The 25,466-nt window shown below is 43.8% G+C and overlaps 4 protein-coding genes and 1 long non-coding RNA gene across 7 annotated transcripts; 3 read left to right on the forward strand and 2 right to left on the reverse strand.

Annotated features, from left to right (window-relative positions):
- Window positions 1-877: 877 nt before the first annotated feature.
- LOC129595116 (papain inhibitor-like) lies at window positions 878-1,252 on the reverse strand. Its single transcript, XM_055492030.1, has one exon. The coding sequence runs from the start codon at window positions 1,250-1,252 to the stop codon at window positions 878-880; it is 375 nt and encodes a 124-aa protein (XP_055348005.1).
- A 1,148-nt stretch (window positions 1,253-2,400) lies between these two features.
- LOC129595077 (uncharacterized) lies at window positions 2,401-3,804 on the forward strand. Its single transcript, XR_008691266.1, has 3 exons — window positions 2,401-2,723; window positions 2,921-3,000; window positions 3,356-3,804. It is a non-coding gene; the product is annotated as an uncharacterized LOC129595077 (long non-coding RNA).
- A 5,886-nt stretch (window positions 3,805-9,690) lies between these two features.
- LOC129595074 (uncharacterized) lies at window positions 9,691-11,867 on the reverse strand. The gene is made up of 4 exons (XM_055491985.1): window positions 11,517-11,867; window positions 11,058-11,452; window positions 10,650-10,761; window positions 9,691-10,250 (listed from the first exon to the last, which is right to left on the reverse strand). Exons 1-4 carry the CDS (start codon window positions 11,608-11,610, stop codon window positions 9,784-9,786), a joined length of 1,068 nt encoding a protein of 355 aa, XP_055347960.1. The 5' UTR covers window positions 11,611-11,867; the 3' UTR covers window positions 9,691-9,783.
- A 203-nt stretch (window positions 11,868-12,070) lies between these two features.
- On the forward strand, window positions 12,071-14,147 carry LOC129595075 (uncharacterized). Its single transcript, XM_055491986.1, has 6 exons — window positions 12,071-12,187; window positions 12,295-12,352; window positions 12,442-12,984; window positions 13,153-13,372; window positions 13,431-13,489; window positions 13,600-14,147. The coding sequence occupies exons 3-6, from the start codon at window positions 12,907-12,909 to the stop codon at window positions 13,897-13,899; spliced, it is 657 nt and encodes a 218-aa protein (XP_055347961.1). The 5' UTR covers window positions 12,071-12,187; window positions 12,295-12,352; window positions 12,442-12,906; the 3' UTR covers window positions 13,900-14,147.
- A 763-nt stretch (window positions 14,148-14,910) lies between these two features.
- LOC129595129 (somatostatin receptor type 5-like) lies at window positions 14,911-24,599 on the forward strand. Of its 3 annotated transcripts, none has more exons than XM_055492043.1 (4): window positions 14,911-15,369; window positions 15,851-15,982; window positions 16,106-16,343; window positions 23,885-24,599. In XM_055492043.1, the coding sequence occupies exons 1-4, from the start codon at window positions 15,041-15,043 to the stop codon at window positions 24,500-24,502; spliced, it is 1,317 nt and encodes a 438-aa protein (XP_055348018.1). In that variant the 5' UTR covers window positions 14,911-15,040; the 3' UTR covers window positions 24,503-24,599. The 3 variants fall into 3 exon arrangements, 2 of the variants coding, with proteins under 2 accessions (XP_055348018.1, XP_055348019.1); XM_055492044.1 differs by having other exon boundaries at window positions 23,922-23,982; XR_008691273.1 differs by lacking the exons at window positions 14,911-15,369; window positions 15,851-15,982; window positions 16,106-16,343 and adding an exon at window positions 19,127-19,834 and having other exon boundaries at window positions 23,885-24,023.
- The last annotated feature ends 867 nt before the right edge of the window (window positions 24,600-25,466 follow it).

The following is a 25,466-nucleotide window of genomic DNA, read 5'->3' on the forward strand; positions in this document are numbered from 1 at the left end:
CACTTTTAAAGAAATTAAGCAAACGTTAAAAATGTAGGTTGTTAAAAGACAATCATCGAAGTGATTTTCACTGATTGCTTTAATAGCCGTGATAACGAAATTAATACTTTATAATATACTTCTACACGTTATGTTCAGGCAAATCGTCTTATCTTGGGAATTGTTGAGCAGTTTTCGATATCTGTTTCTATTTTGAGAGGGAATAATAACATGAAGGCGGTATTACGTATAAAAAGGACTTGATTAATAATCTTTGCGGAAAGCCACAGCGGATTTTGGTGGTGGCAGTCGAGTCATGGTGACAATCGTTATGCTTAACGCAGCAGCTTCTCGCCGCCGTCTGCAGTGGAATTCAAAGGAGAAGTGTATTATGCGTATTTCGCCGGTAAAGAATCCACTCATATGTATATTCTGCTGCACATAAATGGGTTTGCATGAATTGCAGATAAGCAGTTTGCTTTAACATCACTAAAGATAATTTACCATATCTACGTGCTATCACAGTTTAATTAATGAAACCAAAACTCAGTGCTAGCTACTTTTACTTCCTAACTTGCAACTGCGGATTCACATCTGCCGCATTTGTGCGGGTTGTATTTTTGTAATGAAAATCTTACACACGCCGCAAAAGCTAAATTAGTTAGAACGTTGAAGGAAAAGTGGAAACGTACTAAGTTTATTCAAACAGGACATTGTTTCTCTGCAGATTTGAAGTTAGACAACGTTACAGCAGCCAAAACGACTCAATATCAAGCTACTGCAATAAGATTAAGCATAAAACCACGAAATAACAATGACTGTACACGAGGGAACGTCGTAAACCGGGCTCCCCTGGCCACAGGGATGCAAAACAAATGGCGGGCCAACTGCAACCGGTCTAGCAGCTGACGTACCTCCATGCGACCTGGATGTCACCGAGGTCCATGGACGCCAGTTTCTCGAAAGCAGCAGGAGACAGATCGATGGAGCCGTTAGGACATCTCGCACAGCGATCGACCACCTTGACCTTGACTTGCTTACCGGAGTCCACCGCTTTGACGAGGGCGCACCTGTCGCAGACGGGTGCCTTGAGGGAATCGCTGTGTTTTCCGTATTGCACATGGCTGACGGCCACCACCATGTCGTCGTCCGTGTTAAACTTTCCGCAGGCTCCCATCGCCGGATTGTACAAGGTCGCGTTGCCTTGGTAGCCCAGAACTACAGCGCACAACCCTAAAAAGACAGCGACACCGAAAACGAAACGAGTAGACATTCTACAGAAATTACGTTAGAAATTAGAAGGTTATGAAAATGCAAAATTGATAAAAATGGTGTGTTGGTGCTGCATAGCTTGTCACTGGTATAAACGAAAAGCGGTGATCTTTTTATAGTTTTCCTGAACTACCGTTTTGCAGATATGGCATTAAAATTCCTCGACTCACTTAAAATGTGTTCTGATGAATCTCTTTATCGAGCGAATTACTAAGCAGACTCCGCTGTTTTTCTGTTGAATAACCATATTAACGTTAGGCCGTTTAGTCATGCGAAAGTACTTGATGCATTTGCTTTGCGGAAGGGCACAGTGGAAACCTGGATATGGATTCCGCATGTGATAGCTGAATCACGTCGACAATCTAATTTTGCGTTGCGTTGCAGGTTTGCCGCCACCGTCTGGAGTGGATCCAGGGGACGCGTTTTGGTAGGTAAACTACTAAACGCTCGACTCAAGTGTAGTTTTTGGCAAACAATGCAGGAAATCAGTATAAGCATTTGGCATTATAGGAAATCAGTTTGCCAAAATACCTGGGAAATGTTGTACCATCAATTAAAATGCAGCCTTCCGCCAAGCATTAAATTTGACAGCACACAAGCATTTTATGTTACGTGCGTTAGCTGTGGCAGTATTGCTGTTAAGCAGCGGAAATGATGGCTACTTGCTTCCGTCGTCTTGATTTTGGGCGCCTTTATCTAATTTTTTGGCCGTCTTATCGCTAGAAAAAAATTATACGGGAAGATCAAACTATTAAATTAATATTAAAAACATCTTTTCCTTTATTTTCTTACACGACAGTAACTTGATTATTATAGAACATATGTAAAGCCTTAATAAAGCCCGACACGCGTGCAATGAGTATTAGTTGTGAAGTAGATACAGTCGTCCGCAGTGAACATTGTTCTTTCTCCGTTCTCGGCACGACCGTCCGCAGTCTTTCGCGCTTCTCTATAACGTGAAATCACGAACCTGGACTTCCATCGGGATAGCTTTATTCCTTAGTTTCACAGCCAAACGGTTTCATAGTGTTGTGCTAATGCAGTTTTGCCGGTTCCACACGTGTATAAGTTCCCGCGTGCAGAAGTTCCCGTTACCTGGCGACGCAGTTTTTAAGTGGACATGCAAGTCACTGGAATGGGCTCATCCGCAGTGAAATATTACAGGTAATAGTTTTATTCAAATATTTATCTAACAGAAGGGCTGTGATTCCCAATCGCTGAACAAATTCTGTTGCGCTTACTTTTCTGTTTCGAAGAATACAAACAATAACCGCCGCAGCTAGTTTAAAGAAAAAGTTTACTTCGCAATTCCTATAAAAACATTAAGTACTGCCGAGTACACTATCAATACCTTTCACAATAATCTTTCAACAGAACTGAATTCCGTTGTCTTTCCTGTACTCTCTGTTTTGTCCGGCATTATGAACGTTTTCGTGACCTTGTTGCTGACGGTTGCCATTTCGGCTTTTTCGGTAAGTGTATCAAACCAACTTCATGCAATCGCGTTACAGTTACAAGAACGTGACTGCTATTACAAACGTGACTGCTATTTAATCGCAGATTCGCATTATATACAATATATAATGGCAAGCATCGCTCAGTAAAAACACTCAAATGAGAAAAAAGAACGTAACTTATTCGAAAATTGGCTTGAAAGATTTGTTTGCAGAGCGCTCCGCCGGCCGACGAGGATTCATCATCAGCGTCAGCGAAAGAGCGTCCAAAAATATCCGACAGTGCCCGGGTTCTGTAAGTGTCAGTTCAGTGAATGCCGAAGTTCTGGTTTTATCTAGCATTCATGCAAAAAATTAACTTTTACGCCATTGCCGCTGATTTCAAAAGAGCAAGGTGAAAAATCTTTAGGAAACCAGGTCCCTTATTTAGTCTGACGGGCTTTACTGAAGTCGCAAACACAATATCCGCATTTGCAATTTGCATACGTGTTACTAGTACAGCTTTTCCGGACAATAAATTTAAGGTTTCCTGTGCAGTTTTGACATTACATTTTGACATTACTGTCTATACATACATAATATTATACTGTTATTGTGGTCGCATATCTTTTAGTTTGTTGGGTAATTTTGTGTCGACGACGTTATTTTAGCTCCCGAAACAGGAACAGCCAGGCCAAAAGCGACCCAGGGCGCCGAAGTGGCGCTGCCGGATAATCAAGAGCAGATCGGCGATGAGGACTGGAACCCGTAATACCGGTGAAGGTGAAAGGAGTTGTTGACAACTACGACTTGAAGACAGACGAGTATACCACTACGCCAGCGCAAGAAGAAGGAACTTATGCTGTTCCTTTAGAAATGGTCTAAATCCGTGATTAGGCAGCAACGCAAGCAAGAATGCCCTGAAAAGCAATTTATATTGATAAACAAAAACGTAATTTACATATATTTCGAGCGCGGGTGTATACAAAGCGAATTGGTCATTGTGTACGTAGAAGCAGTGTCGGGTATTCCGTGTCGACTTTTATCGTGTCGGGGGAACTACGTAAATTTTTGTAATACTTTAATAATGCAAGTTCACAGTAACCATCTGGCAGAAAAACTAAACCAGAAATAACTACAACTATAGGTGATGACACGACAAATAAGGTTTTGTGTTTGTTTCTTATTGTTAGTTTCATTTACGAATATAACATCAAATGGTGAAAGAGATTTAATTATGGGCACCTATTGGATGGCGGTGAAATCAAAAGCAGGATTGCACTATATAGATATAAGTACGATTTTAATGCATCTCGCACAGGAAACAACCGCGTTACTTGGATTTATTGGGAAGTTTTTAAGACAATGTTCACACTTCGAGTGCTTTACGGAACGTAACTGGTGTTAAAAGTGTTGCTAAAATAATGCTCGTATAATTTTCTTGATTTCATAGCGCCAATGAAAATCACCGCATCTGGAGCCATCACCAAACAGATAGACCAGCTGGAGGTACAACTCATAAAAACTCGAAATGACAATATCTTTTTAAATGTTAGCGACGTTAATCATACATAATTGTTTTCAGATCGATGTTGTGATACAAAAAAAGGTTTTCGTATGGATTACAGTCATCGTCAGTTTATACCATCGATATCATCATCGATATTCATCATCGATATTCATCGTCAGTTTATATCATGTTTGTATCTCGGTACAGCTGAGGGTGGTCGCAAGTCGCAGCTACAAAGTATGTAGGTCTCACAAAGAAGTTCACTAGCTGGTCACATTTACTACGCTATCACAAAATAACCAGTCGGATACTGGAAATTCCGTACGATGAGATGGCAGCCGCTGCGTTTCATCCCTATGTATACTATGCACGGAAAGGGAGTGTGTTTTTTTGGGATTAGTAATACAATACTGAAGAAGCTGCAAGATGCAACAAGTTTGCCATTTAATATTTAGTACTAATAATGTTCAAATATTTACGACTTCGTACACGATAAATTTGTCAGGAAATTTTTTTATTTGTATCAACAGCATCCCACAATACGCACCTTTTATGTACGTAATTTTGCAGCGCCCGTATCATCCTTTATGCATTCTCTACGTATCCTTTACCAATCTATTATCGTCATTTTGCAGCCCAGTTTTCATTTGCGTTCGAATAACATCGTATTTCTGCGGCATCCTTGATGTATTCCGCATGTGCTCCTCTAAGACGTTAAATAGCTAAGAAAATCTAAAAACTTAACAAAATTAACAGGATGTGTAGTACGGACATAAAGAATGGTTAGGATACTGATGAGAATACTACGGCATATGCCAGCTGAAGAATAATGGGCACATTAATAAGGAAATGCACGTAATACGTGCCAAATAACAGGACTTAGTGATGTTTGCCCGTGTATGTCGCCGTATGACCTTCAAAAACCAAAAGTCACGGTATCCAACGGTATCCTCACAGTATCCTGGTTACAATTATGACTGAAGTATTCCAACGTATCCTTGCGCAAACTGAAGGTATCCGTCGCGTTTTTATCATGTATTCTGACAACCGTAGACTGTAATTTTTTTTTTAGTGGCTTACATGAGAGATGCAAAAAAGATACTCGTTCTGCAAAAACACGGTAGGACACGGCATCGAAACAGAAACGGGGCTGGGAAAGCAAGAGGATACATAAAGGATGCGTAGATATAAGATACTGTGAGGAATTAGCTTTTATTTCGTTTCTGTTGATGAAACAACGCTAACGTACAAACTGCGCGGGTAGTATCTTCTGAAGATTCTATATCTTTATTAAACAAACACATGCCACGAAAGCTAAGAACCACAGAAACAGTCAGTTTCAAAGCGAAAATATACTCAGCTTATTCAAATGACATATTGTTTCGTTTTAAATTTAACGTCAGACTGCGCTACATCAGTCAAAACAATTCAATACGGAGCTGTTGGAATAAGGATCTGAACACTCCCAGTGAAATTCCGTGAACCGGCACCCTTGACAACCGGCATGGGAAAGACGTGGCGGGCCAATTGCAAATGATCTAGCACTTAACGTACCTCCATGCGACCTGGATGTCACTGACGTCCTTGGAAGCCAGTTTCTCGAAGGCAGCCGGAGATAGATCGATAGAGCCGTTGGGACATCCCGCGCAGCGATCGACCACCTTGACCGTGACCTGCTTGCCGGAGTCCACCGCTTTGACGAGGGCGCACCTGTCGCAGACGGGCGCCTAGAGAGAATCGCTGTGCTCTCCGTACTGGACATGGCTGACAGCCACTACCATGTCGTGGTCCACGTTAAACTTTCCGCAGGCTCCCAACGACGTGGTGTTATAGATGGTCGCTGTGCCTACGTAGCCCAGGACCACAACGTACAACCCTACAAACACAACGACACCAAAAACGGAACGAACAGACATTCTACAGAAAGTGAGTTAGAAATTATAAGCTTAAGGAAATGCAGAAATGATAGAAATGGTGAGTTGGTACTGTCACTGGTATAAACGAAAAGCCCTGGTTTTTATATAGCCTTTAGTAGCTACCGCTTTGCAGCTATTGCATTAAAATCCCTCGAACCACTCAAATTTTGTTCTGGTAAAACGCTTTATCCAGCTGTTACGCCGGTATACGCACGGCGGTCATTTGAAAGGCGAATACATTTATTAGTTTTCATTGCTAGACTTGTGTTTGTTTGTGTATTATGCGTTTTATTTCAGCTGGCTCAACTGCGTGTGTGTGCATGGATGAGCACGTTATGGCTGTGGCCATAACCCTTGACAATCTAAGAGATTGTTCTCATGTTTTATTATCATCGTGAAAGTTACCAGACTTTCTAGAATCGCTGCAACAAGGTTGCATGCATTGCGATGTACCGAGTAGGGTGTTGTTCTGCTGTATATATATATCGGTATATATCGGTCTACCATTTCTTGTTGCTCTCCATCTCATTGTTATTCCTGCTTGTTGTGCGAGTAAATTTATAGTTAAGAACTATTATTACTTTCGCTTCCCGTCAGCACAGTAGGAGTGTATTACGCAGTCAAACACCGGGAATCCATTTTGCGTTACATAGCAGCTTTGCTGCCCCGTCTGGAGTGGATTCAGGGAACGGGTTTTGGCCGGTAAACGCTCGCATAAGTGCAGTTTTTAGCAGTCATAAATCTGATATATGCATTATAGGAACCAGTTTGCTAACATATCTGGAAAACGTTTTATCATCTCCTATAAATCAAAATGCAAAATTTCGCCAAACATTAAACTTTGGCAGGACACAATCATAGTCCAGTATTTTACGTCAGTTGTGACAATAATGTTAAATAAGAGGCGAAACCAGGCGTCTTCCACTGTTCCCCTGTACTACTGCCGTCACCCGGCTGGAGTGCGCCGTTGCGGCTTTACCTACAGTTAAATTCGGCGCGGTTCCTAAGCGCCATGAAAGTTAACCGTAATTAGCATGATGCAGTACGTTTACAATGAAGTTTTAAAATTGTTTTGCTACTGTGGATTAATTAACATCTGTCTGGGTCTTTTTAATTTTTTAGAATCCGATATCTTTATCGATCAAACGCGTGACGTGATCGCGCAGAAATAAAAACGTACGTTTTCAAAGCATAGGTTTTCAAAGCATATGCGACATTTATTCAAATGGCAAATTGTTTCTCCACAATGTTGACGTTAAATCTGCGCTCCAACAGCCAAAATCATCCGATCGGTTTGTATAAAAGATAAATCAAAAACAAGGAAATGACAAAAACTGCGCGATAAATAAAATAAATATATGTAAAAGGGGCACATTTGGACTGCACCTATGGAACCCGACAGCAGGCATGGACCAATATCCAATGGCAACCGATCTAGCACTTGACGTATTTCCATGTGACCTGAATGTTACTCTGGTCCTTGGAAGCCAGTTTCTTGAACGCAGCAGGAGACAGGTCGATGGAGCCGTAGGAACAGCTCGGGCAACGATCGACCACCTTGACCGTGACCTGCTTACCGGAGCCCACCGCTTCCACAAGGACGCACTTGCCGCAGACGGAACTGCTCTGCTCTCCATACTGCGCACGGCTGAGGGCCATCACCATGTCGTTGTCCGTGTTGGACTTTCCGCAAGCGCCCAATGCCGGATTGTAGATGCCCGCTTTGCCCGTGTAACCCAGGGCCACAGCGCTCAAACCCATTAACACAACGACGCCAAAAAGCGAGCGAGCGGCCATTTTGCAGAAGCGCAGCTTCGAAGCTTAAGAAAATATAAAATCGACAGAGAGGCGGAGTTGCTAACTGAATGTTTTATCACTGTTATCAACGAAACGCGTCGATCTTTATATAGTTTTCAAGAGCAATCATTTTGCAAATGTGTCATTAAAATTTCTCGAACCACTCGAAACAGGTTCAAGCAAATCGCCCTATCGAGCAAATATTCGGGGAAACAGGTTCCCTTAGTAGTAGGCTACCAACTAATTAGCACTGACAATCTCCAGTATTATGCTTGACGTTGCAGTTTGCCGCAACCATCTGGAGTAGATTCGAGGCACGCAGACGCGATTTTGCCGGTAAACGTTTGACTGAAATGTATTTTCTGGTTGGCATAAATGAATTTTATCTTTATTTCGATTCACAATTATCACAGTAATAACCCGACACTACTGCATAAATTGTGCTTGCATTGTAGAATTCAATTCCTTAAACACCTGGAAATGTTTTAATTACTTTTACCATAGATATCTTTTACCATAGATATCTATTACCTACCCGTAGCGAAAGAATTGTAGTTCAATTTTTCGTATAAATTTGACAGTACAAAGTCAGTTTGTACGCGTACTTTACATTTTTTGCTATAATAATGTTGATATGCAGCCGAAACGATAGTTACTCATTTCCTATATTTTTTATCGGTGGCAAAAAAATTATAGGCAAAACTAAACTTGTACTTGGAACTTTTAATAGAGAGACAGTTTCTGTACCTTTTCGTACAACCTTACAGGACAGTAATGTGGCTCCTGTAGAACATAAAGGCTGAAAAAAATTTAAAACGTCAATAAAATGCGATCATTCTTGTCAGTGCTTGTGAACAGCAAAGCCAAGCAAGGACTGTAAAATTTTTTAAAGATGTGTACGGTACCTACAATCGCAAGCCTGTCGAAACATTGAGCGTACAAAAATACTACGAAGATTCATAGTAGTCACACCAACCACCATATAGCGCGCCACATCACACTGATTACGATGGTACACTGTACTCAGTCAGTAATTTATCGTATGGATCGTTTGTATTCAATTGTGTTTTTATGTCGTAGTAATTATATCAATCCACCTATTAAAAATATTTTAAGTAGTCATTTTTATTACTGTACTGTTAATTTGTCATTACAATAACCGTAGTGTAGCAGCCAACATGTGCAATACATTTCCATGCTCAGTTTGTCGGCAGGGTTGTACTGATTGTGAAATTAACACAAGCGATCGCAAGTTTCGGGCTTTTTCTCAACCTGAATTCGCGAATCAGGGCACGTTCTCTCAGTAGTCACTACCATCCGGATAGTTTTTCAACTTCTCAACCGAACAGTTTTATCGTACTGTACCGATGCAGACGGTTTTACCGGGTACACACGGCATAAGTTTAGCACTGGCCGTGATTCCCCGTTAGCTATCGACGCAATTTTAAAGCGGAAAAGCAAGTCAGTGGAACGGCAACATCCGCGGTGGGGGATCATTTGTGATTAATTCAAATATTCCCTGAGCACGTCCCCCGTAACAACGCACACCGATTGTGACGGGATCAACAGAAATGGCTTTCTCATGACGGTTGTATCGGTGCCTGAGCCGACCATCACTGGACAACTCCTCGACCATCCGCGAAAGCGCAGCAAGAGTGTGTAATTCCAAGCTACCGAATTATCCTTCCACATCCGGTGATATTCTGTGCTCTTAGTATAACATTTATGTTTCTGACCTTTATGACCTTTACACAGTTTTATGTTAGTCATTTGGCAGTACAAGTTACGTAATCTTTGAAAATGGAAACTGAGTTGTTTTTTTCAGTTATTTCAGTTTACGAACCAAGTAGCAACGTACAAACCGTAATAGCTAAAATTACAGTTCCGTTTGTGGAAACGCTAGCACACTCAGCAGGTCATGTTTAGCTGTAAAGCGGATATGCAGATCATCTTCGCTAACAAACGCTAATCTCCCGGAAATTCTGACGGTCATCTTGGCCGTCCTGATGCTCAGCACTAGAAACGCTACAGCGCACACTAACGCCGATAGTCCGGCGGGAGTGTAATAGTGCCATAACTGCTGCAGTCGAATTCCGTATGCGAAACCAATAGAGACGATAGTGCCGGATCCGACGGCCACCGCCAGGATCAATGTAGCGAGAGTCGCCGCTGCAACATTCACTGCTGCTACGACATCTACTTGGCGTTTGGTTCGTGGTGGGCCTCTGGCTAATGCAGTTCCTATTGCACCAGCAGCGATCGCTAATACACCGAGTAGGATTTCCAAAACCACACTATACCACAGCAGATCATATTTTGATCTATGCAGATGGGATAAAATGCCTAAAGAAAAACGTGAACTGCTTTGACTGCCCGTATTAGTTTTGAGTACTCTGAATTGTATATACCAGTACATCATGTACCTGTAGTTGCAATTAAGTTGATTTTTCAGATTTTGCCTATTTCTGAAGGGTTAAAGTTTAAGTACATGGTACTGTATGTAGTGAGATCGTATTGCCTTTTTCAGTTACTGCCTAACTAATTCTCAAGAGCCTTAATTACTTCCTTTTTTAGTTATCTAATTACAGCTACTGCAACAATGTAACATACTTAAAATTAATTAAATTTGAAGGGTACAAACGAGGGTCTGCTGCTTGCTGTTCTATGCTTGCTGATGCTTTTCGATGCTGTTCTTGTTGGCTATTACCGGATAATTAAGTTAAATTAATCGTATTCACTCACTGATTACGGAAATGGGAAGTATTAGAATTCCGGCTGCAATCTGCCCGGCAGACCAGCATTTGAGTTGAACAATTACGTCCGTGTTAAACGGGTCGGAGGAGTGTTCCGCAACCTAACGAACACAGTCATCTCGATACTGCTGAAATGTTATAAAATCCGTACTAAAGAGATGGGTGACGTATTCTTTAATAAAATCGAGCAACAGTGTTTTCGTAATTATTGAAATCTGCGTAAGTCCATTCAAGCCCAAGACTGGAATATCCGAGTAGTGAACGATCAGGTACTGAACAAACGAACGTACAAAAAGTGCAAACAGCAGCGTTTCCAGCACTTTGCATACTCTTGAGGAGCGAAAAATCGCATTAGCGCGCTCAGGTCTGAACAGCCAAATGTCGGACATGGACTTACCGATTCCCGCCGTTTGATGTAAATTACAGCGCCGGCAATTTGGCTTAGGGCAGTTATCTCCATGATCACCGCACTTATAAATACCCCGCTCCACCACGGCCAGAAATCCGACGCGGGACTTCCGGCTTCGTCTTTAAAGAGCACTTCCCAGTCCGCAATGCGTCGTACATGTGATATAAGTTCGGTGAACTTCATAAAAATGGACAGCAAGACAACAACAGCCAGAATGGCGTTAGCGGTTAAGAAGTTTTCTGCATGGTGAAGTTGTCGCGGTCTCCTGCATAGTATGTAGCATCCCCAGCATGCGGCGATTATGGCCTGCAGGGCGATGGCATATTCTCCCGGAAGAGCGTAGTCAAAAAGAGCGTGCTCAATGTGATGTGTACTGATACTTGCTACACACAAAAAGGCAGCATCTAAATTTTAAAATACCATAGAAATAGATGATTTTAGTCTTACCAGTTATAGCGATACCGGCTGCCAGTAATCCCATGCAGAGCTGTATGGCAGTACATATTGCCAGCAACAAAGAACCTGACCGTTCTGATAACATGGCGGTTTCTTGCCAGCTTTTCCTCAAGAAGCCGTATTAGTTTCGCTGAATGCAACTAGGCAAATAAGTCTCGAATTCGCTTATTTATACGTTTATTGCAATGCGTCTGATCTTTTTCCGTTGAGCAGTATGTTACGCAATATGGCTTGCTCAATGTGCATTGAAACATGAGTAACTTAAATTGTGCATTTAAGTGTTATCAGATTAAAATAACCGCAAAGAAACCACGGCGTGCTACTGTGATTTTAAAACCGCATAGACCAAATTTTATCATGGTTGATCATGGGAAGTGATAGAATCGGTAACTGTTAATAAATACGAGTTATCTGAGCAGTATAACATCAACTCCTACCAAAACTGAAACCCTGCTAATACCTCGTACGGCAGTACGAAGAAGTTCGACCGCTGAAAAAGGCTTATACACATTACACACTTATTGTCGTAAAACATAGCGCGGAGTCAATTCCAGCGCGTTCAGGATACGGTTATAAACTTATAGTGTGTATCAGTCTCCTAAAGAATATTGTTCTTTTGCGATTGGCATGACTTCCACTTGCGCGAGCTTTGGAAATGAAAGGTCGGGTCACATGGCAGATGTCACACGAATCAGTGTTACAACAGTTAACAGTAGTACATATGTTTGTTCTTTTAATAATATGCAATACACGAAGGTTTAATGTATAGGTTGAACTGACATGGAAGTCACGATGAGCTCGCCCGCTGCAGTATGGACAGGCACTCGGTGCGAATCTTTTCTGTCTTACTTAGACGAGTGTTGCATGGTGTATTATACAACGTTAGTATCCGGTGTTACTAATTTTAATGTTCTAGCGAGCAATTGCAAAGTCGTCCAGAAACGCAGAAAACACCCGAAACAGAAGGCTACGCTCGTGTTTATGTCGACGACAGAGGAGTCATGGGTTGGGAATCACGTGGTCTGGAACCGAGTGTACGCTTAATGGAACAGAAGAAGGAACAGCCGATAGTGCAGTTCCAGACTGCAATAAAAGCGTTATTAATCACAATTAAAGCAGTGCAGGAACAAGTGAAATCATGCATAAAACGAGTTTTAAATTCCGTGGTAGCAAACGCATAAAGCCCTAAAGATATAATTATTCCAACTTCGAGAAACTGTGCCGATTAGTGTGAATCAGTTTTGAGTTGTGCTTAAAAGTCAGTTTTGCCGACGTCGGAGACAGTGATTTCAGCTTTGCATGGGATTTGGGAGCCTTTGAACCACGATATAGCGATACGCTAATACGAAACCTGGCAGTTTTATTGCCGACTACAGTCATTATGCGTTTTGCTTCCCCGATGGAATCGAAAACTGTGATTATACTTTTGGTTTTAACGGTTCCATCATTTGCCAGCCCGGTAAGCTAATTCTCGAATTTCCAAACCATGGTATGTTTTAGGCTTAACTGCATTACCCCAAAAGTCTTTTTCGTTAAAGCGAAGAGAATTTTTCTAAAATGATACAGGAATAAGTATGCACTGTCAAATGCCGACGTTCAGAAATTCCAAAAAAGTTTCATACTTCAGCGTTCAGTCAGCGTTCAGTCAGATCAAAAACCCAAGATATGGGACGCTTTAGCGCAGAACAGCGGTCGCGGAAAGCTGTCCATCGATGATGCGCGTGACCTGTACATCAACGCCAAAGCAGGCCAAGACTATCCAAATCTCAGCGAAATTCCAGCTGGCAGTTTCGACTGCGGTTCAGTTAAACCGGGATTTTATGCCGATGTCGATTATCAGTGTCAAGGTGAGTAATGGACATATTTGATGATATCCGGCGCGGCGACGTATTATTGTGTTCACAGTCATCCGGCGTTGTGATGTCAATGGAAACCAGACGGCCTATTTGTGCCCTAATTTGACGGTATGTTTGGACGAAACCTGCATTACAATAAAAGCAGACACTAGTGTATTATTTAGAAGTATAAGGGACCTAGATGGACCTTTTTGTCAGTGGTCTTGTGTCCCGTTTAGATTTTCAATCAGATCACTTTGGTCTGCGACTGGTTTTACAATGTGGACTGCAGTCAAGCGCGGAAGTGGTATGACTACGCCAACAGCCGTTTGTACCAGGGCGCCGATGTGGTGCTGCTGGACAATCAAGACCAGATCGGCGAGGGGGAACTGGAAGCCGTAATACCGGCAGCAACTGCCGTCTCCAGTAAGCCGACCAGAAAGAAGGCGTTTACTATGAGGGCGACAAGTGATGCACCAACACTGGTAACTCGGGAAGACGAACCATCAACGCCGGCCGCTCCCTTGGAAATGGTTTAATGCTCGCAACCTGCCTCCTCCGAAAAATGCAGCGAGGAGTCGGGGATACACCCTGCTTTTCCATTTACCAGCCCTATTACAGTTGCAGCTTTTAGCCGATTTTAACAAAATTTTCGGGCACAGAAATTAAATGCAAATTAAAAGTTTTGATTGTCGGGTGGTTTGTGTCAGTTTTGTCTTTGGTTTGGTGATATTACATTGTTATCACATTCCAAAATAAATTACTTATGTGCAATAAAGAATCAGTTTAATGTCTTATTAGTTTCGGCGAACAGCGGCGCCGTACACGCGCGTGCGCAGCCTGCTCGTTAACTTGCCCAAGGTCATTAGAAATTTCTTTTACACCGCGCATCGTGGTAATGGTGCATTACTGCGTATAATCATAAAAAAATAAAACAGAAGAAACCGGCAGCTAATTGGTTATCAATAATCACCATTAGTATAGACATGCCTCGCAGCAATTGTAATCCGCTAAGCACATGCACATCAGCAATAAGCTCGGTTTCCTTGTCTGCTGCATTAGCTTCTTCGTACCTTTTCTGATTAAAATTTATAAAGTAAGCTTTTAATGCAAATTTTGCGATCCTGTAGTTCTTGTCGTTCAAATTTTTCCCAATGGAATTTGGATATAATATTATTTTGGGAGCCCGTAGAAACCATTGGTAAATATTCCAGATTTTGCGTGATCCGACCCCGCTTTTGATGGTGAAACACATAAATCAACCGGGAGCATTATTATAATGTATGCGCATAAATTACTTTCTGTGGCCGAATCGTTACGACGATTTACGGAATAAGTGAGTTAAATCACCCCACTCAGTTATATATCGTGGACATCGGTCAAGGAGCTGTTCACTGATAATAATTATCAGTTTCTTCATTCGGGAATGCCAGATCAGTGTTACTTAGGGTACTTCGCTCGCATATTATGTTCATCAGAAAGTGTGGAAGTACCAATATCACAAGCCTTTGCCTGAGTGGTACTCTGAACCAAGTCCCTTTCCACTTGCCCAACGAGAACTACACTAAATATCCCAAATTTCGGAAACGTTTGTTATTCAGAAATAAATTTGCATGCTTGACCAGGTCTTAACGTTACGGTTTGTCGGCTGAGATCAGCGCGAAATATTGTTCCAGTTAAATGGCTGACAGCGTGCGCATAATGCTTTTCCATACAACCAACGCAAGCGAGCTGGATGCCGTTAAAGAAACAATGTCGCTAAACAGCACAATTAACCAAATGTCCACGGGCAATGCAGAGTACTGGAAGAACCATGTTCCCGGCACCGGCAACTGGAGCGATAGTGCATCAGCTAGCGCTGACTTATTCTATGTCGTTTGCTATCCATTTTTGTTGACCTTATGCACAATTGGCAATGGACTGAATTTGATCGTTCTACTCAGGGAAAAAAAGAAAACCAATGCCAACTGTTTCATGACCGCCATGGCTGTCGGTGATCTCGTGTTTATGTAAGGTAGCTGAAATGCATTAGAATTAGTAGTATATATGGTTACCAAGTTGGTTGAATGATACGATTGATTTGCTCTATCTGCATCTGAAAGATTCTGAGAATCAGATATGTACTTTGACGTTTTTTACTTTGCCGGCATTTTCACAATATGGATTCCCGTACCGGACACGAGTGGCACGGTGTTCTCCGCGTTGTTCCGCATGATAAAAGCTCCAAATATTGATTAAGCGAATATTACTGTTTTCATACAATGTTGTACAAGAGATTGACAAACAAGGATCTAGAGTAGATTTCTAATATACGCATCCATAATGTAAAAGAGTCCGGAATACGAAAAACGTCGAAGTGATGTTAATAAGATTAAATCGGGCTACACGTAAATGTTGTAAATTGTAGAATGTTTAATGTTGGTTCCTGATTTACGCAGGTTTCGATAGATTGATTGATTTAGAATGATTCTCAATTGTTTTCGGCATTAGGTGGTCACGTCTGCTACGATATAACCAACTAACCAGCCGTATTCTACAAATTTCTTACAACTTCGAGGCGACCCTAGCAGTTTATCCGTATATCTACTACGCGCAAAAGTGGAGCCAGTTCCTGAGCGATTGGTACGGCTGCTAATGTATCGTGAAAATACGTTTGGTTTGGTGCTGGTTCGAATTAGACGAGTCGCCAAAGTGGGAAGCGCGACACACTTCAAAAACTGTTGTCCGATTGTTCTTCCTTTACAGGGTTCTGATTGCATTTTCCCTGGAACGACTAATTGCCGTTGTCAGTCCGCTGCGGTTTATGTGGCTGTTGCGACCGTTCATCGCGCGGTGTGCGATTGTCTGCCTTTTCGTCTTGGCTGGCGTTTTCCAAGCTGAGCGCTTTGCAACCGAATATTTTCGCTACAACTTCAACAGTTTGTCTCCGCGTAATTTTCCCAAATGGTTGCGTCAGTGGAGGGACATAATCGACATTGGGGAAGTACGTCCTAGTAGCATTTTGTGCAAATTCACTGAAACCGACCAACACGCTCAAACTAGTAAATTGTCTGGCAACTTTTGGGCGGTTGTGTAATATGGTTAAATAACGGGCTAAGGCTATTTTGCCGCAGTTTTCTTCAGTGCGTCAAAATAGCCTTTTGCTATTTTGCCGCACACTGCGTTAAAATAGCCTTTAGCTATTTTGCCGCAGTATGGTAGACAAAATAGCCATTTGCTATTTTGCCGCACACTGCGTTTAAACAGCCTTTTGCTATTTTGCCGCACTATGGTCGTAGCTAACTTGCGATAGTAAAAGGTACGGACCGCACTGGCATCTAGAGACTGGAGCTACAATTTCTCCTGGATTTGACCAACTGCCGTGTCTCACTCTCACTGGAGTTAGTAAAAGCACATCATTGAAAAGGTTCTTTTACAATTTGGACAGAATATTGTGCATTAATCTAGTCGAGAACGTACGGCTTTCACTGAATGTATATTCGAAAACGGATAGTGCGACATCAATTTCCATTTGGTATCCGATCGGCGCCATAAAGCCCATTCAACGAAAGGTCTGCCCCAGCCAAAAAATCACGAAAATTGTCCACCGCCAAATATACGTTTTTTTCCGATTTCGGAAAAAAAATGCTGGACAGCCCAAGTGGTCGCGGGGCGTTTCGCCGTGGGACATGGGACACAGGTATTTCGTCGCAGCAGCTTACTTGTTTTGAGACAACTCGTTTTGCTGTCGTTTTGTTGTGACATATGGTCGCACGACGTTTGCGTCGAAAAGGTGTAGACTGGTTTATGGCACCGAACAGCCATATGAATATTATGGTATGTTGGAAAGTGTGATAAAGGAAACGAAGGTCGTTGGAAATCTTGTGAACTATACGCGTTGGCATGTGGCTACACTGTCTTGTTTTGTAGCACTGCACTTCTCGCGGAGCATACGAGACCATTCTTACTTTACGATCTACAAAGAATACAGCTTTATCAAACGACTAAATATCGTTGTTGCGGGATTTCGTAAAGGTAATCAGGGGTAGCCGGGGTAACATTTCCCGCAATCCATGGTTGCGGGTTGCTAAGATCGTTCGTTCTTCCTCCCATTCCCAAGCTTCCTCATCTATGTCGTCGGTGAGGGCTATTACTGGTTCGCACTTATGTTGTTCTTCCTGTATCGGGCCGGAAGTCACGGCTCCGTTCTGTTGCAGAGTGACTATCATCTCCACGTCCGTCGGTTGAAAAAAAGCTGTATTCCCGAGAACTAAGTCCGGTACTTCTGTTGTACATCTTGTACCAGGGCATCCGCTTCTGTGGCAGTTGCCTCTGGTGTCGGGATAGACTGCACCACCTTCATCCGTCCTGGTAGTTCTAAGTTGGGAATTGGTGTTAGTATGAAGGTAACCTTGAAATGGTAATTGTCACATCCAAGTAACACGGCGACGTCCGCGTCGTTCGGCTGGATGTGGAAATTATGGTGACTCGTTTATCCCCGCAGGGTTACCGGTACGGTGCAGCAGCGGTATACGGTAAAGGCTACTTGTCCGCCTACACCAAGTATTCTGTTGTAATAGCCGAGAGGTTGCATCTTTAGGCCATTTGTTCTGCAAAATCGTTTCTCAGTTAGCAAAGTTTCTGTAACGTGTTGGTCATCACTATTTTGGACGTTGGTCCGATCTGGATTGCGTGTGCACAGGCTCTGACCGTCTTCGTTTCGTTCTTGTCGACCTGTTCAAAGGTGACTGACCTTCCTTACTGTCGGCTTGACGGGCATTAAGAATACTGGACTGAAGTCGTTTATCGCGGATTTGCCATGTGTCGGCTGCACTCTTGGGATGGCCGCTTCCCGCGCTTCAGGTCGGTTCATGATTCCGTTCGTTTGTGTTTCGGCGGTTTCCATCGGTTGTGCTCGGTTGAGCATACGTTTCTCCTTCGGGACTTCCGTTGGTCTCCCGCTCGACCACACGTGGTCGAGGTTCAGAAACGCTCGAGTGCCTGCTACTGTTCCTTCTAGCTGTCACTGTTGGGAAAGGCCCGCTTCCTGCTGCAAACAGTAGTCGGGTGGCTGTGCTTCCAGCTGGAATGACTGCCATCCCTCGAATCCTCCAGGTTCTTCGGTTAGATCCACTGCCGATAGGTTTGCGGCGCCTATCCTTTCCGCGTCCGGATGATGCGGGGAAGTTTCTGTACCCTATGCGTGAATCGGCGTCCCGGTCCTCCGCGTCTTGGCCGTTTTCTAGGCTGCTCAGTATAGGTTCTTCTCACCGGCAGTGCGTTCCAGCTTCTGTTGCCGATCCGCCTTGCGTCACTTTCTGCGGCAGACGGCGCAAGCCATTGTTTGCGCTGCGTGGATTGGGCAATTCTTGCGTTTGTTACATAATTTATGACAGAGCAAAGTAAATATGAAAGGTCACGGCACGGCTAAACCGGCCGGTATGCTAACATATGATAATATGCATTAACGGTAACGAACGGAAAGGCAATGCGAAGCAGGGAATTGTTATTAGGAAAGAAATCAGGCAGAAGTACAAAGTGTACCGTCGGAAGTGGTACTGAATGCATGCATGAATGTATGAATGTCATTAGAAGTGAAAAACAGCAGTATATGTAGGTAAACAAGTAGAAAAGAATAATATCAGATAGCACGGGCGAGCATATCGCTCAAATGAATCAGTAAACAGAAGCAACATCATAAAAGTGAATCAGGGCTGCCGCTCAATTATCTGTATAAAAATCATTACGTGACACGTTCCAATCATCAACCTACCAGTGTCAGGTTGAGGTAATGGGTCGGACATCCAGGTAGTCCTTGCGTTCCGGTCCGGATCTCGATTTCGCCGTTGCTGACGAATATACCGAATAGTGCCGCTATAGTTCTAGCGGCTTCAGCCTCTTCTGTGGAGACTATCATCGCATTAAGAAGTTCGCCTTCCCTGCAATGGTAAGCCCATGTGCGTGCTGGACTGTCATTATCCGTTATTGTAACAGAGTACAGGTCGATTTATAATTGGGGTTATCTTTGTCCGGTCGTTCGCTGGGATGTTGGAAGTCGAATGAGTCACCGGGGCTTGCCGACCTTAGATGTTTCCCGGGGCGTTACCCCAGCGAGCCCCTTGTTGGGCGGCAACTCCAAAGAAGTGGCGAGCCGATATCTGTTGTTGCTGTTCCAAGGATCCCGGGCTGTATTCCTGCTGATTACCTCCGCTATTCCTCCGCTCCCGTTTCCAGAACTGGGCGACCGGTTTCCGTTACCGCCGCCGCCCGAGCCTCCTGGCTGTTGCTGGCGGGGTCATGGTGGTGGCGCGACGCTGGCGCAGCACGGATTTGCCGTGCCTAGTTGTATGTCGTGCGTATATCAATAGTACTAATGGTTGTACCACCGATGGCTTGGATTGCCGTCCCGTTGAATGTTCGCATATCCGCAGCGCGCTCCGTCGTGGTTGTTGAACATGTAGTGTCGGCAAGAGAGGGCCCTAGCCAGTGTCCACCGTAAGTACGCTGCTTCCATTTTGTTTGCCTAAGTTTAAATCTGCGGAGAATTCCGTTGTGCTCGTGGGGACCATTGACCCTGTTGAACTGATCCTGCACCAAGGTTGAAGAGGTTTCCACCGCCGTACACTGCTGGTAGTGCTTGGTATCCTGGCAGCATTTGCGGCTGAAATACACTCTGTTGCGGTGCCACTAGTGGTGGGGCTAAAGACGGAACGGGCGTTGCAGCCTGGATTCTGGTGATCTCACTGTCCCGTGATCCCCTTACCATGTCATGCATTTCCATGCCGTTAACGAACAGCCTTATGAAGTCGCGAAGTTTTCTCGGTGTCTTCGGCTTCGTGATTTCCAGGGCTTCCCGTAGTCTGATTCGAAGATGTTCTCCTTAAAGTGGTAAAGTGCTACCTCGTCGGTGATGTTTCGCACTCGTGACCTATTGTTTATCATGGCATCGTAATACTGTTCCGGATTTTTTTGTCCGAAGCGGTATTTTCGCACGGCATTAATTTCTTTCTTTTTGTTTGCGAACCGTTCCTCGAATTCTGTTCTTTGCTGGCGGTTTTTCTAGGCCATTTCTCAGCTTGCCTTGTTAGTCGGGTGACGAGGTCGGTCATGAAACGAACGGCTGTTTCGTTCCATTCCTGGGCTTCGGCATGTAACCTACGAATCTGTTTGATCCATCCGTGGACCTTGTTTTGGACGCCATGGAATTCCGGTAGGTTGCCTACGTCCACGGGCACATGCCGGTATCGTTTTCCGTTTAAAATCCCTGGGACATCCCTCTCGCTCTTGGTTGGCCGCAACGCGGGCGGCTTGTCCCTGAGGAACTTGTGCCTCCAAGATGGGCGGTGGGTTGGCGTTAGGTAACCAACCTTGCTAGTCTTGATAATCTGCCGAATAACGAGCCGGTTCTGGTTCGTATCCGTTCAGTTGCGTTGTTGGTTCCAGATCCGGTCGTGGTGGCTGCGCGTTGGATCCCCCTGGTAGTTGGGGACCCTTCCATACAGGCCTGGCTGCGCCCCAACTGGGGGCTGTCGACCTTCCTTCGGTCGATATAGCGGCACCCGACCTTGTCGTTCCGGATACCCGGCTGGGTAGACGGTCGGATCCGGTTGTCCAAAGTTTTCGCCCTGCTGCAGGTCGGTCGCGTAGTATGACCGAATCCTTGCTTTCGGAAAGTCAAACTCAAGTGGGTTTAGATGATTCGAAACTCCCATGTCGGGACGGGAACTTGTTCGTTCCGTCATCCGTCCCGAATTGTGTTTGATACGGGAGTCTCCAGGTCCGCTTGGTGGTTGTCAGTTGAAAGGGACTTATGTTAGCCGCTCTCCTTTGAAGATGTTGTTCGGGTGGGAAGCGGTTAGTACCGGGGCATACGTCGTCGAGTACGAGGTACTTGCGTATGTACCAGCAGTAGCCGTCGTTGTTGTCGGCACGTTCGAGATTGGCACATGTAGTGCCGCAATCGGTGTGTTGCGCTCCGGTTTTGGGGCATGTAGTATCGGGTTCTGTGGTGGGAGATTTCCGGCGAGTGCGTAAGTTGTTACCACTTGGACGAAGTAGGACGGTTGATTCCTTCTTCTCGGAATCCTGAGTCGGCTTATTATTCAACAGAATCTCGCGCATCGTTTGCGAAGGATTGTAATCGGTTGCCATGGACGTTTTGTAGTATAGAGGTTCGGCACTGGCTTGTTCCAGGTGCTTCTTTTTCTCCTTTAGATATCGCATTTCGGTGTCAATCTCGTTCATTTGTAACGTCATTTCTGAGACGTTCATGGCTGCGTCTGCGCAGAAATCATATAGTTCGACTTCGCGTGCTTCTAGGTAGACGATGCGGTTTAGTAGCGCTTCATTTGCCTTCTTAGCTTCATTTAGGTTGTGGTTTAGCTGTGACCGGAGTTTGTGCTCCTTCTTCATTTCGTCGTTCAGTTCGTAAACTTGGTCGGCTAGTTGGGCATTGGCTAGTTCGACGTTGTTGATGGCCGTCCTCTGGTCGGTGGAGGTCGGTTGCTGGCTAAAGTGAGCCAGCAGTTGTTGTTCGCTCATGACCAGTGCGATTTACATCTCCGACTGCAGCTGATCGGTAAACTTTTGTAGCTGGCCGACTTCGTTGTCGGCTTCTCTAAGAACCGCTATGTATCGATTAACCTCGCCACGGTATACGTCTTGGTTTGAGCGATTCAGCGTTTCTTGGGACTGCACTTCTGCCCCTGCTGAGGCGACGAGCGCTGTCTGTGTTTCGGCAAGTTCTCCCTTCAGTTCGAAGATGGTTTCCGTTGACCAATCTAGCTTGCCTTAAGGTTGGTCGACTTCTTCGATGCCGTTTCGGCAAGATTGGTCGACCCGCTTTAGTTGGGCGTTTAGTCGATCGAACTCGCGTTGTTGGTCGGCAGCCAAGTATAGGGCATACCGACAATTCTGGCAAAGGGCCAATTCGGCATTGGACACTTCGGCATAAGACATTTCGGCATAAAGTCTAGTATACTGATAATACCTAATGATGGAAAGAGCAGAGCGGATAAATTAGAAGAAATTTTGTTACTGTTTCTGTTGTAAAACTCATGCATGGTAACCGGCTTCTGCTAATGAAATGATGACCATGGTAAGAAACCTATAATATGCCAATGAATTGTACTCAATCTAAGAAAGTGAAGGAAACGCATAGAATTTCAAAAAATTGAGAAAGTAGAAATCCTAAAACCTAGCAAACCAAAACATGCCAAACATGCAAAAACCAAAAGCCTTATAAAAATAATGCAATGCAGGAAGACCTAAGATGCAGTGGAGAACTTGAAAAATCGTATGTAAAAATGCGAGGATTTAATAAAACTAAGGAACTTTAGAATAACCAAAAAGACCTAAAAATATATATAAACCTAAAAATCCTAAAAATCTTAAGTAAACCTATGAAAGCCTAAGAAACTTAAGAAACCTAAGAAACCTAAGAAACCTAAGAAACTTAATAAACCTAAGAAACCTAAGAAACATAAGAAAGCCCAAGAAAGCCTAGAAAACCTAAGAAGATCTAAGAATACACATATCTAATAATGCAAAGGAGACATGAAAAACTCGGACCGCTTTGTCATTTGTTTATAGCAAGCATTTTAGTGATGCTGTCCACAGTACGCAGGCTGAATAAAGCGAATTTAAACAGAAAACGTTAGAAAACAACAGTATTATGCAAAATTGTCTGTATGCCGAAATGTCCACATGCCGAAATGTCCTCATGCCGAAATGTCCTATGCCGAAATGTCGCTATGCCGAAACGGTCGGACACGAAGTACAGCGTTGGTACCACGCAGGCTCGTATGCGTCTCACAGCCCGACCGGCACGGCTTGACGGTGAGATCGGTCGACCTTCTGACAGACAACCCGATAAATTGTCACCGCTCGGCACTGTTCGAGCCGGGGTTGCTCCTGTGTCGCCGGTTGACGGAAGCGCGGAATCTATTTTTAAGGCAGATGAAAGACAATTTGACCCGGCTGATCCGATATTTCTGACACCGGTCGGACACCGGGTATTTTCCGAAGGCCAAATGTGTGGTGATTGTACACACAGACAAGAACGTTCGGATACGATTTTCAAAGGAAACAAGGGAATTCTCGAAGGAAAACGCGAAAAACTGCGTGGGTAAAATTTACGCCACACGTTTTGGAGGCCCGCAACTTACTGGACTGTTTATGATCTCGATCGTCCAGCGGACGTCTGGAATCTATAGATGGATGCACCCGTAAATGGGATCCCAGAGCATTGCAGTGCCTGCACTACGCTTCCGATTTCTCCGTGGGCAGATTATTACCACCAGTTACTTAAATTGTTCTACGTTAACCGGAAACTGCGGCAATAGTTAAAGGCTATTTTGCCATCCATACTGCGGCAAAATAGCAAACGACTATTGTAACGCAGTGTGCGGCAAAATAACAAAAGACTATTTTACCGACCATAGTGCGGTAAAATAGCAGATGGCTATTTTGCCGCAAACACTGCGGCAAAATAGCCACTTCGTAAATAACGGGTAGGCGTTTTGTAATCCCTTGTGTGCTTTACAGATCATTGTAAATTTCTCGAATTTCTTCGGTCTGGTAGTAATTGACGCTTGCCTGATAGCGGCCATTAGACGCCAAGAACACTCGGAGATACGTTCTGCTCAGACCACTAATTATTCAACACACCATCACAATTTTAACAAAATTGTGTTGGCGGATGTTGGACTGTACCTCTTCTACACCTGTCCAAATATTGTTTATTGGTGCTTGATGTTGGCTGACAACTATCAGACATTTATCTTTTCCCTGTCCGCACAGATTGCCGCCAACCGCATATGCTCTGCGCTGCAGCAATGTAACTACTCCTTGACCTTTTATATTTATATGATCGTCAGCAAGAAGTACAGGAGGGATTTCGTGCGCGCATTTGGACCTGTAAGCTGCCCACCTTGGATAAAGAAGTGCTGCACCAGTTTGCGAGAATCTAGTTGCTGCACTTGTAATTGGTCTGCTAATTCTCCTGATGCACCACACAAATTGTTTCCTTGCTGGCGGAAAATGGCGAAGTCTTCTAGTGCATCTACGGTTACGACGCAGATTCGTGGAAGCGAAGAACATGACATTCCCCTGGTGTCCGTACCACAAGGACCCTTTGCTGCACAAAATCCGAGATATCTCTGAAGGCCAACGACAACGTGTTAGCAGAAAGCATGCATTCGTCTGGATTTGCTATTCTTTTCTTCTGTTTTTGCACACAGCGACGTTATTGTTTGAAAGGATGAAGTACCTACATACGTACAGAGTAGAACAATAATACTATTTGAACCAAGGCAAAAACTCGTTTGCTCAAGTGTAAAACCCAATACGAATATACTCGTACAATTTGGAAGAAGAATGAATCTATAACGGATTGATTGTACAAACCTACGATCAGTTAAGCGATAAGACAGACGTAACATATTTATGACTACAATGCAAGACACTCCTTCCAAGCTAAGCAAAAGAGCAAAAGAACCATCGCCAAAAATCATCACAAATAAGAACAAATTATAAATACAAAGCAGATACGGAATAGCTTAATTTAAGGCTTTTCAGTAAACTTTAAGCCCAGACAATAAGCCTCTATGTACTTTTTACAGTTGTATTGTAATCTCGTGAAATTAAGAAACAGTTTTGCATCTCGGTGGTAGCGTAACTGAAGTTCGGTGCCCCCAGTGCAACTACTGTTTACCTCTGTGCAGCCGGTTAATACGGTTCGTTGCTTCCCCCAGTGAATGCCGAAAGCTAAAATAAGGGTAGCAGCATGAGCTGATGCGGTTCAGTTTAATTACAACAACATTCCTATGGATTCAATAAGTATGTAAATTAGTAGTAGCTAAGCTTAAAAATGGATCTGGCTATGTAGCCACTGGCCACTCAAAGCTTATCTGACAGACTTCAATGCAGTTTAATTTCCTTTTGCGTTCGGTAACTTGGCACTGGACGATATCGATCGATTACCATTGCTTACATTTTCAAGGTGAACAAATAATTATCATTTAAAAGTTATGTGGACTGGAAGCAACAATGACATTTTCTGGGGTTTCCATGGAATTCTAATTTATGTTCGGACAGTAAATTTCCAAATATGAAATCGAAGCATGCA

This window comes from Paramacrobiotus metropolitanus, unplaced genomic scaffold, assembly GCF_019649055.1.
Source record: "Paramacrobiotus metropolitanus isolate TYO unplaced genomic scaffold, Prichtersi_v1.0 Parri_scaffold0000074, whole genome shotgun sequence".
In the NCBI taxonomy this organism is placed as follows: domain Eukaryota; kingdom Metazoa; phylum Tardigrada; class Eutardigrada; order Parachela; family Macrobiotidae; genus Paramacrobiotus; species Paramacrobiotus metropolitanus.